Source organism: Danio rerio, chromosome 6 (assembly GCF_052040795.2).
Source record: "Danio rerio strain M-AB ecotype USA chromosome 6, GRCz13ab, whole genome shotgun sequence".
In the NCBI taxonomy this organism is placed as follows: Eukaryota; Metazoa; Chordata; class Actinopteri; order Cypriniformes; family Danionidae; genus Danio; species Danio rerio.
The window spans coordinates 2,250,001-2,265,000 of NC_141026.1; the positions used below are offsets into that span (position 1 = coordinate 2,250,001).

The following is a 15,000-nucleotide window of genomic DNA, read 5'->3' on the forward strand; positions in this document are numbered from 1 at the left end:
GCAGACAGCGGTGTGGTTTAGAGATGTTGCTTTCTCCATCTGGAATGATCTCAGAACTGTTGTCTGCGGTGGGGAAAACACTGGTGTTGCCATAATGAACAAAACTTGCCACATCGGTCACCGTCTCCAGCATTCTGGACTAAACCTATTTTAAAAAGACACACAAATACTTCAGTTTGTTTACAAATGCATTCATTCATATAACACAAGCCCACGTGAAAAAAAAATACTACTATAATAGTTTAGAGTAAATATTAAAGTGTTTTGAAGCATAACGTGCATTATACTGTATATGAATTACAATATAGCACTTTGTTAATTAAGGTTCAATCATAATGTAGCATTAACTAACGATATAATGTTGGTATACCGTAGCAGTTGTTACTACAGTGAACTGTAGAGTGTTGTAGTAAAATATACACTATAATTAAGTACAGTATTGAGTCTCTTGTTTATATTTCTAAAGTAGTTGCATTAAAATCATATTTTATAACACCATAGGAATACTATAGTATTACCACAACAGATTAATTCAAGTGCTTTACTATAGTATAGTTTAAAAACACTGTAGTGTCAGCTTTAAATCCCTATAGCATCATTTCATGTAGGAAAACACAATAATTATAATAGTAAAATATAAAATTCGAAGATAAATGAAAGGAACAAAGACCCTACGGGTTCTATTTTGACGGTCCATGCACAGAGTGCAAAACGCAGGGCGCAAACGCTTTCAGGGCATGTCAGAATGCATTTTTGCTAATTTACGGACGGGAAAATCTGCTTTGCACCGTGGCGCATGGTCTAAAAGTGTTGAGTTTATTTTCTTAATGAGTTATAGGTGTGTTTGGAGAATAAACCAATCTGAGTCTCATCTTCCATTCCCTTTAAGAGCCAGCTGCGTCGCGCCAAGATCGCATTCACTATTTACAGGACGCAAAGTAAGTCTAAGTGGAAAAATGAGCATTTCACAAGCAAACAGTTCACAGTTTATTAACAGAAAACTGTTAAACAGAGCATCTACTGCGTGAGAATGAGAGATAATGGATCTACTTTCACTTTCGCTCTTGGATAGGGAAACCTTTACACACAGACATCAATTAGTCTATAAATAATCAATTTTGTTTGTTAAGCGCAAATATTCGTTTCAAAACTATTTCTAAATTCAGTTCTAATTTCCAACAAACGAATAAATGAATAATAATAACACAAAGTGCGCAAAAACCTGAGTTATATCCTAAAACACATGCTGTGCCCCATATGGTCTAAAACCTGACAGGTGTGCAAATCTAAGCTTGTTTTTAATAAAACAAATATAAATATGGATATAATAAATAATACTGCTAATAATAATAACATTATACAAAAGCAAATTGTTATGAATGAACTGAAAAAGCCTCCCGAGATGAAGAAGACATGAAAGCAGTGATTTTTCATATTTATGTAGGCTAGAAAATAATATGTTTTGTAATATTTTAATCCTTTATATTTATATTCTATATCTATTCTTATTATATCCTATATATATCCTTAATATTTACATTTTTTCATATGTAAAGATATTTGCCTATTGCTCTCTTGTGTGTATTAAGCAGTGTGTAAGCGAGGCGCCGGAGTTTGGACCGGGTTTGTTTTGGTCTAATGAAAAATCTATTTTAGTTTCTCAAAATAGCAACGCGCCAGCGGTCCGCCTCAGAACGCCTTCCTTTATAGACCAGAACGCCTATGGGCGCACATATGAGCGCTAATGCATTTGCTATTTAAACAGCGTAGTGGAACGCCTCAAAACGACTCAAGCTGAAACTAGCAAACAAGTATTGCATCACGCCTTGCACCACACTGCACCGGGTGTATGATAGGGCCCTACAAGTTTATATTAATAATTAATAAATGGTAATAAAACCAACAATAGTGCACAAATAACAACATGTTATCAATAAATCACATGTAATTATTGTGGGAATAACATGTATAGGCACTTGAATTAATCATATAGTCAATTACAGGCATAAAAATATATATTTTAAATGATAAATTTCAATAGCAATAGTATACCATGGGAATAGTATTACCACAACAGATTAAGTCAAGTGCTTTACTATAGTATGGTTTAAAAACACTGTAGTGTCAGCTATACATCACTATAGCATCAGTTTATGTGGGAAAACACAATAATTATTATTATTATTAAATGGGACAAATCTAAGATAAATGAACAGAACTAAAAAAACACTCAAATGTTATATTAATAACAGATAAATGTTCATAAAATCAACAATTGTACACAAATAACAACAAATTATCAATAAATCACATGTTATATCTGTGTGAATAACATGTATCGCCTCTGGAATTAATCATAAATTGATTTACAGGTGAAATTATTTTTAAATGTATAATATACCATAGGAACAGTAGAACCACAACAGGTTATTTCAAGTGCTTTACTATAGTATGGTTTAAAAACAATGTGGTGTCAGCTTTAAATCATTATAGCATCAGTTTATTTGGGAAAAAAGAATAATTATAATAGTAAAATGTAATAACTCAAAGATAAATGAACAGAGCTGAACAAAGACACTTCAAGCTTATATTAATAATCTATAAATGGTAATAAAATCAACAATAGTGCATAAATATCAAGAAATTAGCAATAAAATTACAGCTAATTACTATATATATATATATATATATATATATATATATATATATATATATATATATATATATATATATATATGTATCGCCTCTGGAATTAATTATATAGTCATTTACAAGCGAAATAATATATTTTAAATGATAAATTTCATTAGCAATAGTATACCATAGTAATAGTATTACCACAACTATACTATAGTATAGTTTAAAAACACTGTGTTAGCATTAAATCACCTATAACGTAATTTTAATTGGAAAAACACAATTATTATAATAGTAAAATGTCAAATATAAAAGATAAATAAACAAAACTGAACAAAGACACTCAAATGTTACACTAATAACAGATAAATGTTTATAAAAATCAACAATAGTGCATAAATAACACAAAATTAGCAATAAATCACATCTAATTACCGTGTGAATAACATGTATCGCCTCTTGAATTAATCATAAATTAATTTACAGGCGAAATTATGTTTTTAATCATATATTTTATTAGCAAACAGGCTGTTTAGGGTCTGCGAAAGTTATTCCCCTGGAATGTGTGTTTATTTAGGCTTATATATCGTTACATAACAGTCTGAGCGATTAAAAACAACACACACACACATAGACACACACATTCAGACACAAATATAAAGCATTTAAGAACAAAACTCGTCTGTGTGTCACACTGAAGTGATGTGTTTACATTAGGATATGTATCATATGACACAATTCACAAACGCTGCACGGATAAATCAGCTGCTCAACCTCACAAAAACACACTCACCTTTAAGCGCTGGTGGTCTCAGATCAGATTCTGAAGTGCTTTGGTGTTAATGCGATCATAAGGCATTGGTTGAGGCATATTAACTTTATGTTTGTGTCTCTGACTCGGTGTTTACAGGCGGAAAGAAACTGATGCGTCAGTCGCGATGCGCTTGTCAGATAAAAGTCAGCGTGAAGGCGTTCTCGTATCAAAGATGGCCGCCCTCTAGGAGACACTTCAAAATAAAAGTTCGACACATATTTGTTGAAGGGATAGTTCACGCCAAAATGAACATATTATGATGAAATGAACTATTTACTTACCTTCAAGTGGTTTCAATTTGTTTTCAATTCTGTTGAACACTAAAGAAGACAAGTTAGAAAGCTAAACAAGACATTAACACCCATAGTAGCGATAACAAATACTATGAAAGTCAATGATTTTCAGCTTTCTTCAAAATATCTTCTTCTTGTGTGTTAAACAGAAGACAGTAACGTTATCTTAGGTTTGGAACAAGTGGAGGGTGAGTAAATGATGACAGAATTTTAATTAGGGTGATTTATCCCTTTAAAATATCATCAAAATTCCAGTTTAATAATCTTAGCATGTTTATGAATCGTGTCACGTGTTGATATTGACTGGCACTTGGTATGCTATATTTCCTTTAATCAAATTTCAACGTACAGATGCAGTTTCGAAATTTATTTACACAAAACCAACACAGATGATCCTCATTTTGGCGACCCTTCAAAATTAAAGTCGTAACACCCACTTCAAAATAAAAGACGACAAACACGCAAATTACAAAGAAAGGTAGATGTAATTGTTTATTAAAATGTAGTCAAAAACAAGTATTAATAAACACGTAAAAAAACACAGCACAACAATAACATTGTAAATGTTTTAAATGACACAAATGCTCTTTTATTTTAATCAAATTAAATATAACAAGAAAAATTAATGTGGCAATGTGAGTTTACCCACATGCATTCAGTGCATAAAAAGCGATTATTCTGCATCACAAAAGATAAGCGTGGATGAATAAGGCCAAATCATTGCAGTAATTGGTTGCATAATGTGGTTCTCAGTAACTTGTCTTTGCTATACTTGTAATTGCAAGATAAAATCTATTGAGAAATGGCAGATGCAATTCTGACTTCTTTCCTCAGACATGTAGTGCCAATTCAATGTAATGAAATCTAATTCTGAGGGGAAAATGTCTTATTTATTTAGATGCACATATCTTATTTAAAAATTCTGACTGATAATCTCATACTAAAGTTAAAACTGCAATTGCATTTTTTTTCCTCTCAGAATTGTGACACAATACAAAAACATGAACAATAATCTAATCTTCTGTGATACATTTGAAGAGTTTGTAAATTAAATATGTATCAACCATAACTAAAGTGTTTGGATGAAACCAAGTCTAATTCGGTAAGGGGGAAAGTCTTATTTTGCACATTTATATGCAAGTTTTAAAATTCATTATAAAGTTAAAATTCTCGCTTCCTTTTCTCAAAAACATCAAAAATAATCTAATCTGCTGTGATGCATTTGCTGAGTTTGTAAATTAAATATGTCATCAATCGTTGAGTCTATTATAAGATGCAGTAAAGCATTTGGATGAAACCAAGTCAAATTCTGAGGGGGGGGGTCTTTTTTCTTAAATTTGCATATTTTATATGTCACAATTCTGACTTTATAACTCATAATTGCATCATAAAGTAAGAATTGAAATTAAGAACTTGCAATACTGGCTTTGTCTTCTCTTAGAATTGTGATGCAATGAAAACTTGCATCAATAATAATCTAATCTGCTGTGATGCATTTGCAGAGTCTGTAAATTAAATATGTCATCAACCATAACTAAAGTCTGTTATGAGATGCAGTAAAGCGTTTGGATGAAACCAAGTCTAATTCTGAGGGAAGAAAAGTCTTATTTCTTAAATGTGCATATTTGTATTTCTTACAATTCTCACTCTATAACTCATAATTGTATTATAAAGTCAAAATTGTAATTTTAAACTTGCAATTCTGGCTTTTATTTGGAATTGTGATGCAATTCTAACTTAAAAAAAATCTATAACTAACATTTTGGATGAACATTATGGAGTTTGGATGAAACTAAGTCTAATTTCTGGGGGGGGGGGGGGGGATTATTTCTTATGTCTCATTTGCCAATTGAGAAGATTTTAAAGTTGAATAAAAATTACAATAATCTAATCTGCTGTGATGCACTTGTAGAGTTTGTTAGTTAAATATGTCACAACTAAAGTCCATCATGAGATGCAGTAAAGCATTTGGACGGAACCAAGTCTAATCCTGAGGGGGAGAAGGCCTTAATTCTTAAATTTGCATATTTTATATGTCACAATTCTGACTTTATAACTAATAATTGCATTATAAAGTCAAAATTGCAATTAAGAACTTGCAATTCTGGCTTTTTCTCTCAGAATTGTGATGCAATAAAAACTTGCATCAACAATAAACTAATCTGCTGAGATGCATTTGCAGAGTCTGTAAATTAAATATGTCATCAACCATAACTAAAGTCTATTATGAGATGCAGTAAAGAGTTTGGAGGAAACCAAGTCTAATTCTGAGGGGGAGGAAAGTCTTATTTCTTAAATTTGCACATTTTACATCTCACAATTCTGACTGTATAACTCATAATTTCATTATAAAGTCAAAATTGAAATTAAGAACTTGCAATTCCGGCTTTGATTTGGAATTGTGGTGCAATGCCAACTTGGATGAAACTAAGTCTAATTCATAGGGGTGGTCTTATTTCTTATATTTAGACTCTTGCAGCTCACAGTTCTGAGTTTATGTCTCATAAGCCAATTGAGAATAAATTGAAGTTGAAAAAAATTACTATAATCTAATCTGCTGTGCTGCACTTGCAGAGTTAGAAAGTAAATATGTCATAACTAAAGTCCATTATGAGATGAAGTAAAGATTTTGGATGGAATCAAGTCTAATGCTGAGGGGGAGAAGGCCTTAATTCTTAAATTTGCATATTTTATATGTCACAATTCTGACTTTATAACTAATAATTGCATTATAAAAGTCAAAATTGCAATTAAGAACTTGCAATTCTGGACTGAGACGCAGTTAAACATTTGGATGAGACCAAGTCTAATTCTCGGGGCGGGGGGGGGCAAGTTTTCAATTGCATAATAAACTCAATTCTGGCTTCTTTTTTCTCTCAGAATTGTGCTGCAATGAAAACCTGCATCAAAAATAATCCAATCAGCTGTGATGCATTTGCAGAGTCTGTCATCACATAAGTCATCAACCATAACTGAAGTCCACTATGAGATGCAGAGGATCAGACTTTACTAGTAGAGAGTTATGCGTGCTTTGGGTTGACCTGACATCATCCTCACCGCCAGATACACAGGGTGTGTGAAGCTGACTTTAAAAGTGTGCAGGAGCGTTTTATCCCCACTCACATCACTAATGCTGTAAAACGCTAAAGTGCCTGCAGTGAAGCTGAGGCGTATCTCCATCCTCTTCAGAGATGGTGTGCGTCTGAGCGGCGTGTCTTTGCCCTTTTCATACGCCCTCAGCAGGTTATCACAGTACATCAGGCACCAGGATCCGGCGCTGGACTCCAGGCCGCTGCCAGAGCCGGAGCGGGGAAGGTCACCGTAACACACGGACAAAACCCACGGACAACCTTCAGCCTGAAAGCTCCACAGATGCTCTCCTCGGGTGAAACTCTGAGTGCTCAAAGCCTGAAATTCAGCGATGTTACATTCAATAATACAATAAGGCAAGGTTATTTACATAGCACATCTCATACACAATGCTAACTCAACCATGTCGCCCTACAGTCATCTTAGGAAATTATACAGTATTTATATCGCAATATATGAAAATGTACGGCGTCATTATAAGCTTACCTGGAAGAAGCTGGTGAACCTCTGGGAACTGGCTGGATAGGGTTGTTTGGTCACACTGAAGGACACCGTTTTGAGATCTTCAGACAACAGCAGGTTTGGGTGGACGGTCTCAGGATCAAACGTCACTTCAGATGGATTGAGAACGACGCGCAGAGCTCGCTGAGCGGATCCGAGTCCCAGGCGCAGTTGAGTATTCTGGTGCTCGATTTTCTCGCAGACTTTTTTCAAGCTGCTGGACAATTGCAGATCATCCGGGACGTCCCGCAGAGACTCTATGGAGAGACAGGAGCAGGGTTGGGGATGATTAGTATTAAAGTAACTAGCTAGTGTAATTACATTGCTTTTCGGCTGAAAAAGTAAAGTAAGGGACTCTTTTTCATGTTTGGGTAATTTAATCAGTTACTTACAGTTGAAGTTAGAATTATTTGCCCCCCTTTGATGTTTTTTTTGTTCTTTTTTTAAATATTTCCCAAATGATGTTCATTCATTCATTCATTCATTTTCTTGTCGGCTTAGTCCCTTTATTAATCTGGGGTCGCCACAGCGGAATGAACCGCCAACTTATCCAGCAAGTTTTTACGCAGCGGAAGCCCTTCCAGCCACAACCCATCTCTGGGAACAAATGATGTTCAACAGAATATAATTCGTATTAATTTAAAATATTGCTTCTTACCTATAAAGCTTTAAATAATCTAGCTCCTGTTTATCTAACCAACCTTATGTCTTACTACAATCCAGCTCGCTCTTTAAGGTCTCAAAACTCAGGGCTTCTGGTAGTACCTAGAATAGAGCAAAGTCCACTAAAGGAGGTCGAGCCTTCTCATTTATGGCTCCTAAATTCTGGAATAACCTTCCTGATAATGTCCGAGGCTCAGACACTCTCAGTTCTCGCAGTTCAAAACTAGATTAAAGACCTATCTGTTTAGTAAAGCATACACTCAGGGCATCACTTAGCTGTGTGATACATGAATGTGCTCCTCGAGGGTTTCTGCATCGTTTATATACACTAAGAACAGCAGCTATGCAAGTTATTCTCTTTATTCTCTATTTCCACCTCACGATACTCATCCTGAGGCCCTCAGACCACGCAGCACCACTGATTTGATCCAAGACCAGCGACGAGATGATCCCAAGGTTTCCATAATCCTGGACCCGGCAGTATCCTAATCTAAATCAGTATCCTGAACTAAACTGAACTGAAAGGTGAATTGAATATTGTTTATATTATAAGGGTTAATAAAAGGTTCTGTTTGTCCTGTTTATTTCTATTTATTGATGCTTAGAGATGTACAGTGCTCAGCATATATGTGTACACCCCTCACAAATCTGTCATAATGGTTTAAAAATCAGTAGCCCAAATGTATATGTTAGGGGAAAATATTGAATAAAATGATCTTACATAGCAAAAACCAAGAGAAACAAAAATATATAGTTTTGCTGAAATTCTGTAGTTTGTAATTTTGTTTGCAATATTTTGCATGAACTTAAATGTATTACCTTTCCATTTTTAAAGATGTTTGGTGACTAAAATGTTATTTTAATAAATATATCCGTTTAATTCAAATGCACCAATATACCGTTGAAGTCAAAATTATTAGCCCCCCATAAATTATTTGACCGCTTGTTTATTTTTTCCCCAATTTCTTTTTAATGGAAAGAAGATTTTTTCAGCACATTTCTAAATCTAATAGTTTTAATAACTCATTTCTAATAACTGATTTATTTTATCCTTACCATGATGACTGTAAATAATATTAGAGTAGATATTTTTCAAGACACTTCTATACAGCTTAAAGTGACATTTAAAGGCTTAACTAGGTTAATTAGGGTAACTAGGCAGGTTAGAGGAATTAGGCAATTTATTGTATACCAGTGGTTTGTTCTGTAGACTATCGAGAAAAAATATAGCTTAAAGGAGCTAGTAATTTTGTCCCTAAAATGGTTAATAAAAAATTCAAAACTGCTTTTATTCTAGCCTAAATAAAACAAATAAGAATTTCTGTACTGTCTTATACTGTAAAAATGTCCTTACTCTGTTAAACATCATTTGGAAAATGTTTAAAAAATAAGAAAAAAAATTGAAGGGGCCTAATATATATATATATATATATATATATATATATATATATATATATATATATATATATATATATATATATATATATATATATATTACCCATATTCACTGAAAATTTGATACAAATATTAATTTTCAAAATGGGGTGTGCTCATTTATGCTGAACACTGTATGCGGATTAGTATTTAGTCAAGTAAATAAACTACTTATTGAGTGACTAAGTTACTTTTTAGAAGAAGCAATTAGAAAAATAATTGAAATACATTTGTAATCATGTAATCAGGAAGACATTTTATTTAATAATTTATTTAATTTTTTATACTCAATGAAGACTACGCAGTACTATTTTACAATTGATTACTGTACCCAAATACGGGCGACACAGTGGCTCAGTGGTTAGCACTGTGGCCTCACAGCAAGAAGGTCGCTGGTTTGAGTCCCAGCTGATCCAGTGGGCATTTCTGTGTGGAGTTTGCATGTTCTCACTGTGTTGGCGTCGGTTTCCGCCACAGTCCAAACACATGCGCTATAGGGGAATTGATGAGCTAAATTGGCTGTAGTGTATGAGTGTGTGTGTGTGAATGAGTGTGTATGAATGTTTCAGCTGGAAGGGCATCCACTGTGTAAAACATATGATGGATAAGTTGGCGGTTCATTCAGCTGTGGAGACCCCTGATGAATAAAAGGACTAAGCCGAAGAAAAATAAATGAATGTACTTAAATACTGTTAGACTCCTCTGAAACACATATAACAGGGTTTATTGAATTCATCCATGGTTATAGATTGATTATTATTTGTATTTTATGCAGATGCACTGCGATAGAGGATCATCCCAACCAATCTAAAATGATGAAATCTTTTTAAATAGAAATATTAAAATAATTAGGTAAAATGGTATTCAATTTTGTATTGCAAAAAAGCCTAAATATCGCAATGTTACATGTTTTCAATATCACGCAGGCCTAGTGTTACGATCACCAGCAATCATAACTACATAGATCGCTGAATCTCACTCACAATAACTTATGGACTACAAATCCGCCATTCATGGACTACATTTTCATACATGCCTTCGCTCGCTCGCACACACACACACATGCTTCCTCATTCTGACTGATTACACTAGCACCACCTGAGGACTGTCAAAGACTGATTACACACACTACTTAAGCAGCACACACACACACACACACACACACTCATTCCCATCGCCAAGTTTACTGTTAGTGACAGTTCAACGTATTTCCTTAATCTTGTTCTTCCGTGTGTTTACCTTAGCCTTGTTCCAAGTTACCCCTGTCTGCCGCCTGCCTTCCGACCTCTCGTCTGTTTTAGTGACTACGATTCTGGATTTGCCTTCATACTAGGGGTGTCAAAATTAATTGTTTCTTTGGTGCAGACGCGGACAATTCAGTATGGGTTCAGTAATAATCATAACCGGTTATTATGTACTGACGTCATTTATCTCCTATGCTCTCTGTCGCGAGGGAGGTGAGCGCAAGTATTTACAACACTCAGCCAACTCAGGGCCGGCCCGTGGCATCGGCACCATAGGCAAATGCAAAGGGTGCTGTATATCCAGGAGGGATATACAGTAGTGATGGTGAAATGAAGCTTTCTGAACCAGTGAAGCGCTCGACTCAATTGTATCGGAAAAAGGTTCGTTACTCGAAGCTTTCTAAATCAGAGCTCGATGAGGACCTCTTCTGGTGAAAGTGTGGGAAAGCACTGTGTTGCCATAATGTCAAATGTTCACAACTGACCAACTTATTCATGTAGTAATACAACAACAGCAATATAAACAAATTACTCAATTACTGTAGTTTTTACACAAGATATATTACATTACACAACTGATGATTGTAGTAAAATCCAAGGTATTCCAAAGTTTATCATAATACAATTAATCCCGCTCCAAGCAGGGATCGATCCAGCGACTCCTGATTGGGAGACGAATAGACGCCAATTCTCTCGCTATACACTTAACTATGAGGGTGTTTAAACCTTTGAATCAAAATTTGAAGCAGTCACGTGGGTAAAGGCGAAAATGAAGCTTCGGACGTCACTGATCACGTGATGATGGCAAAACGAATCAAGCTCCGGTACACTGCTTCACTGCGAGATGTATCGTTTTTTTGATACATGCTTCGAAGCCTCGGCGCACAACGTCACATCACTAATATACAGGATCTTTTTTTTCGCTCCACACTACGAGCACTGCTCCGTTTAGCTCTCAGTAAGGGACCGTCGGAAAAGTGCTTCTTTTTTTCGTTTTTTTTTTTTTCGTTTTTCTGCTCCGCTCTTCGCAAGCTCTCCCTGTTGCGAGGGCTCAAGTGTGTGTGCGTGTGTGTGTGTTCGTTTCTTTGGTGCTGTCTATGTTTGTGTATGAATGAGAGACAGTGTGGTGCTGTGTGTCTGTGTGTTTATACAGACAGCTTGTTATAGCCTCTCCTCTAAAATATAACACTGTATATGGAAAGCATCGTCGATGCACCGAAATATCGAATTGAACCGAAGGCATGATAATCGTAACCGAACCGAACCGTGAGACCAGTATAGGTTCACACCTCTACTTCATACATCTGTTTGCATCCGTGTTCACCATTGCTTGCCTGACTACCCCAACAAACCTTCAAGCGGATCCTCAGTTGTCTCTGTCACTCCCCGTGTTACACCTAGCAGAAGCCTAATTATAATACTATTGTAATGACGTACTAAGAAATAAACTACAATGTGAAGTAACTTACCCAACATCGGACAGGAGATTTGATTCTCAACGTCTTGGACTCGATCGCTAAAACACGACTCGTCAGTCTCATCCATTAATGTGTTAATCTGACTTTCAGCCGCTCTCAGCTGACTCTGGAGATCGGACAACGTCTGTACTCGTTTCCCAGCAGCCTCTTCTCTGAGCTCCAGTTCGGCCTCTATGAGCTTCACTCCCGTGTTTCTGTACATCTTCACCAGCTCCTCCATCTCATCCATCACGCTCCTCACGTCTTTCCTCAGATCTGCATGCGTCGCCTTCACCACAGCCTCTCTGGCCTTTTCCCGATTCATCAGATTATCAACCAGACAGAGCTTTTCTTGCAGGCTAGCTATGACAGGATTCATTCTGGAGCTGCGTTCATCTAGGATTGTTTCATTTTGTTCGCAGTCTGTAAGTATTTTCTCTTCATTGTTGATGGTTTTCTCTTCTACGCTGGACTGAAGTTCCCCATTGGCGCTGTTGGCTTTGTAGCTCTCCACGATGTGTTTCAGCTTGATGTTTCTGGGTAAAGACTCTGGGCTGAGATGTTCCTGCCCACACACTGGACAGCAGAGCTCTTGATCGGATCCAGAGGTCTTTTCTGGTGTTTCCAGGCAGTTTAGACAGAAGCTGTGTGCGCAGGGAAGCGTGACGGGGTCGAGGAACAGATGGAGACAGACGGGACAGGTCAGCTCCGACTCCAAAGCGCCCTCTGAAGAAGACCCTTGTGCCATCATGAGTGTTTCTGGTAGACAGAGAAAAGTATTGATTGTATTATTAACGAATGAGCTGAAGCAGCCATTGGAACTATTGGCTTGACGTCTCATTCACTTCCACTGATTTTTAGCCATATAAAGAGCTTATTATACTGCAAACTTGTATTTTCACATATTATTTTTATGCATCGTCATGAACACAATGGTTTGTGGAGAAAGTAGATTGACTGTTTACTCCCATTTAATTATACCTAGTCATTTCCCCATAGACAAATTAATTGGAAGGAGTAACTCAATCACAGAAAAGGTATATGGAGGAAAAGAGTGGAAAGAGCCACTGCATGCTTGATTTAGTACACAAATTTCCCCCAAAACAAGACAAATCTTCATATATCTTCTAAACTAACTACGCCTTGTCATGGCATCTGGGTCTCTTTTGATTCAAAGTCCTTCTTTCATCCTCATTTAGCTTCTGTTCAATGGATAAATGTAATAATCATCTCTTGTTCTCCTGTTTAGTAGAATGCAAAAAATAAAAGCCTTGAAAAGAGACAGAGAGTGCATATTATGTTGACTTATATTTAATATTAGATGATAAGTGCTAACCCTGTTGAAAAAAACTACTTAAACCTGCCTAAGCTGGTTGGCTGGTTTTAGCTGGTCAACCAGCCTGGTTTTATAGAAGGCCATTTTCAGCCCGGTCTTAGTTGGTCTTGCTGGAAAATAGCTAGCTAAATCCAGCTTGACCAGCCTGGTTTGAGCTGGATATAGCTGGCTGGGCTCCCAGCCTAGCCAGACTGATTAAGCTGGTCATCTCCCAGCCTGACCAGCTAATGACCAGCTAAGCCTGGAAATGGCCAAAACCCCTCAAACCAGCCAACCAGCCTAGGCTGGTTTAAGTAGCTTTTTCAGCAGGGAAGTGCATATGCTAGAGAGACAGAGAGTTTTAATTTTATTGCCATTTAAGCTTTTATGGCTATGTAAATAGATCAAGTTTATCACGTTTTATAAATATCAATTTCTATAATTATAAAAAAAGGTTCTAACAATTAAAAGTCATCAACAGCAATAAATAATGTCCAAGGTAAAATACATAAATATTAATAATAATGATAATATATAAGATAAAAATCTAAAACAGTTTTTTAAGATTTCCTTTTGATAAAAATTGCACAATTTTAGATGGATTCACATTTAAGAATATTTCATTTACAGTCTCTCCAGATAAAAATTGTTGTCTGATAACATTAATAAAGGGACATTCCACAAGAATATGTTTAACGGTTTGGTTTCTGTTGCAATATAGACATTTTGGTGGTTCTTCTCCTTTAAGTAAATGTTTATGTGTGAGTCTCGTGTGTCCAATGCGGCATCTTCTAAAAACAATCTCATCGTGTCGTGACTTAAAAAATAAATTAGATTTTTTTTTCTATTTCTGGCTGAATTTTAAAAAGTTTATTTTCTGGGCACTGATCCAATTCTGTTTGCCATTTGTTGAGAATATAGCCTTTTATTAGTGGCTTTAGTGCATATGCTAGAAGGTCATGCGCCGGGTTTAATCCATGTTTTAAATTTGTTACATTATTATACAGTTTTATGCCTATTTTGTAATAATTTCCACTTTAATGTCAATCATAACAATCTTATAAGTTATGCCTTTACAAATTGATATGAAATTATCAATATTATAACTACGTTTTAACAATCAGTGATCACGTTAATAAAGTTTTCCACAAATACCCACATATAATCTTTATTTTAAACGGTATATTTCAGGAAAACATCTATTTTTTAGCTGTAAATATATTGTTTACGTCGCGATGCTAAAGCTACGGCGCCAGCTAGCGGTTACGAGCGCGAGCTGCAGCCATGATGAACCGTCAGCGTGAACAAGACTTTCACGCCATCATCAAACACAAACAACACACGCAAACACACTTTTCACACTCACAAATCTCGCTTTTCTGTTCACCGCATCCAGCACAACACAAATCCTCTCACAGAAAACACAGAAACGGGGCGCTTTTACAGCTGTTTGTGTTGTTCAGCCATTTTAGAAACGTGGATGTCTTACCTAACGTTAGAACCCGCGAGCAGCTCGATGTAGATGAACGTAGAGTTGTGTGTAAACATTCAT

General features: G+C 35.8%; 3 protein-coding genes across 13 annotated transcripts in view; all 3 read right to left on the reverse strand.

Annotated features, from left to right (window-relative positions):
- Nucleotides 1–3,597, reverse strand: part of tpra1 (transmembrane protein, adipocyte asscociated 1) — a 22,978-nt gene extending 19,381 nt beyond the window's left edge. For 9 of the 10 annotated variants that reach the window (XM_087255974.1, XM_087255973.1, XM_087255972.1 and 6 more), the window contains exons 1-2: nucleotides 3,431–3,597; nucleotides 1–145 (exon numbers count right to left, since the gene is read on the reverse strand). The exon at nucleotides 1–145 is cut by the window's left edge and continues 31 nt beyond it. In XM_087255974.1, the coding sequence (XP_087112100.1) occupies nucleotides 1–133 (133 nt within the window). In that variant the 5' untranslated portion in view covers nucleotides 134–145; nucleotides 3,431–3,597. The remainder of the gene's footprint in view (nucleotides 146–3,430) is intronic. The other variant, NM_001030251.1, reaches the window with a different exon arrangement.
- The window catches only part of plxna1b (plexin A1b), a 744,633-nt gene that overhangs the window by 279,017 nt on the left and 450,616 nt on the right, over nucleotides 1–15,000 (reverse strand). The gene's annotated exons all lie outside the window — the stretch shown is intronic.
- trim107 (tripartite motif containing 107) overlaps nucleotides 4,211–15,000 on the reverse strand; it is an 11,194-nt gene continuing 404 nt past the window's right edge. The window contains exons 1-4 of one of the 2 annotated variants that reach the window (XM_087256365.1): nucleotides 14,938–15,000; nucleotides 12,146–12,892; nucleotides 7,321–7,592; nucleotides 4,211–7,152 (exon numbers count right to left, since the gene is read on the reverse strand). The exon at nucleotides 14,938–15,000 is cut by the window's right edge and continues 101 nt beyond it. In XM_087256365.1, coding sequence (XP_087112491.1) covers nucleotides 6,754–7,152; nucleotides 7,321–7,592; nucleotides 12,146–12,884 — 1,410 coding nt within the window. In that variant the 5' untranslated portion in view covers nucleotides 12,885–12,892; nucleotides 14,938–15,000 and the 3' untranslated portion in view covers nucleotides 4,211–6,753. The remainder of the gene's footprint in view (nucleotides 7,153–7,320; nucleotides 7,593–12,145; nucleotides 12,893–14,937) is intronic. The other variant, XM_087256364.2, reaches the window with a different exon arrangement.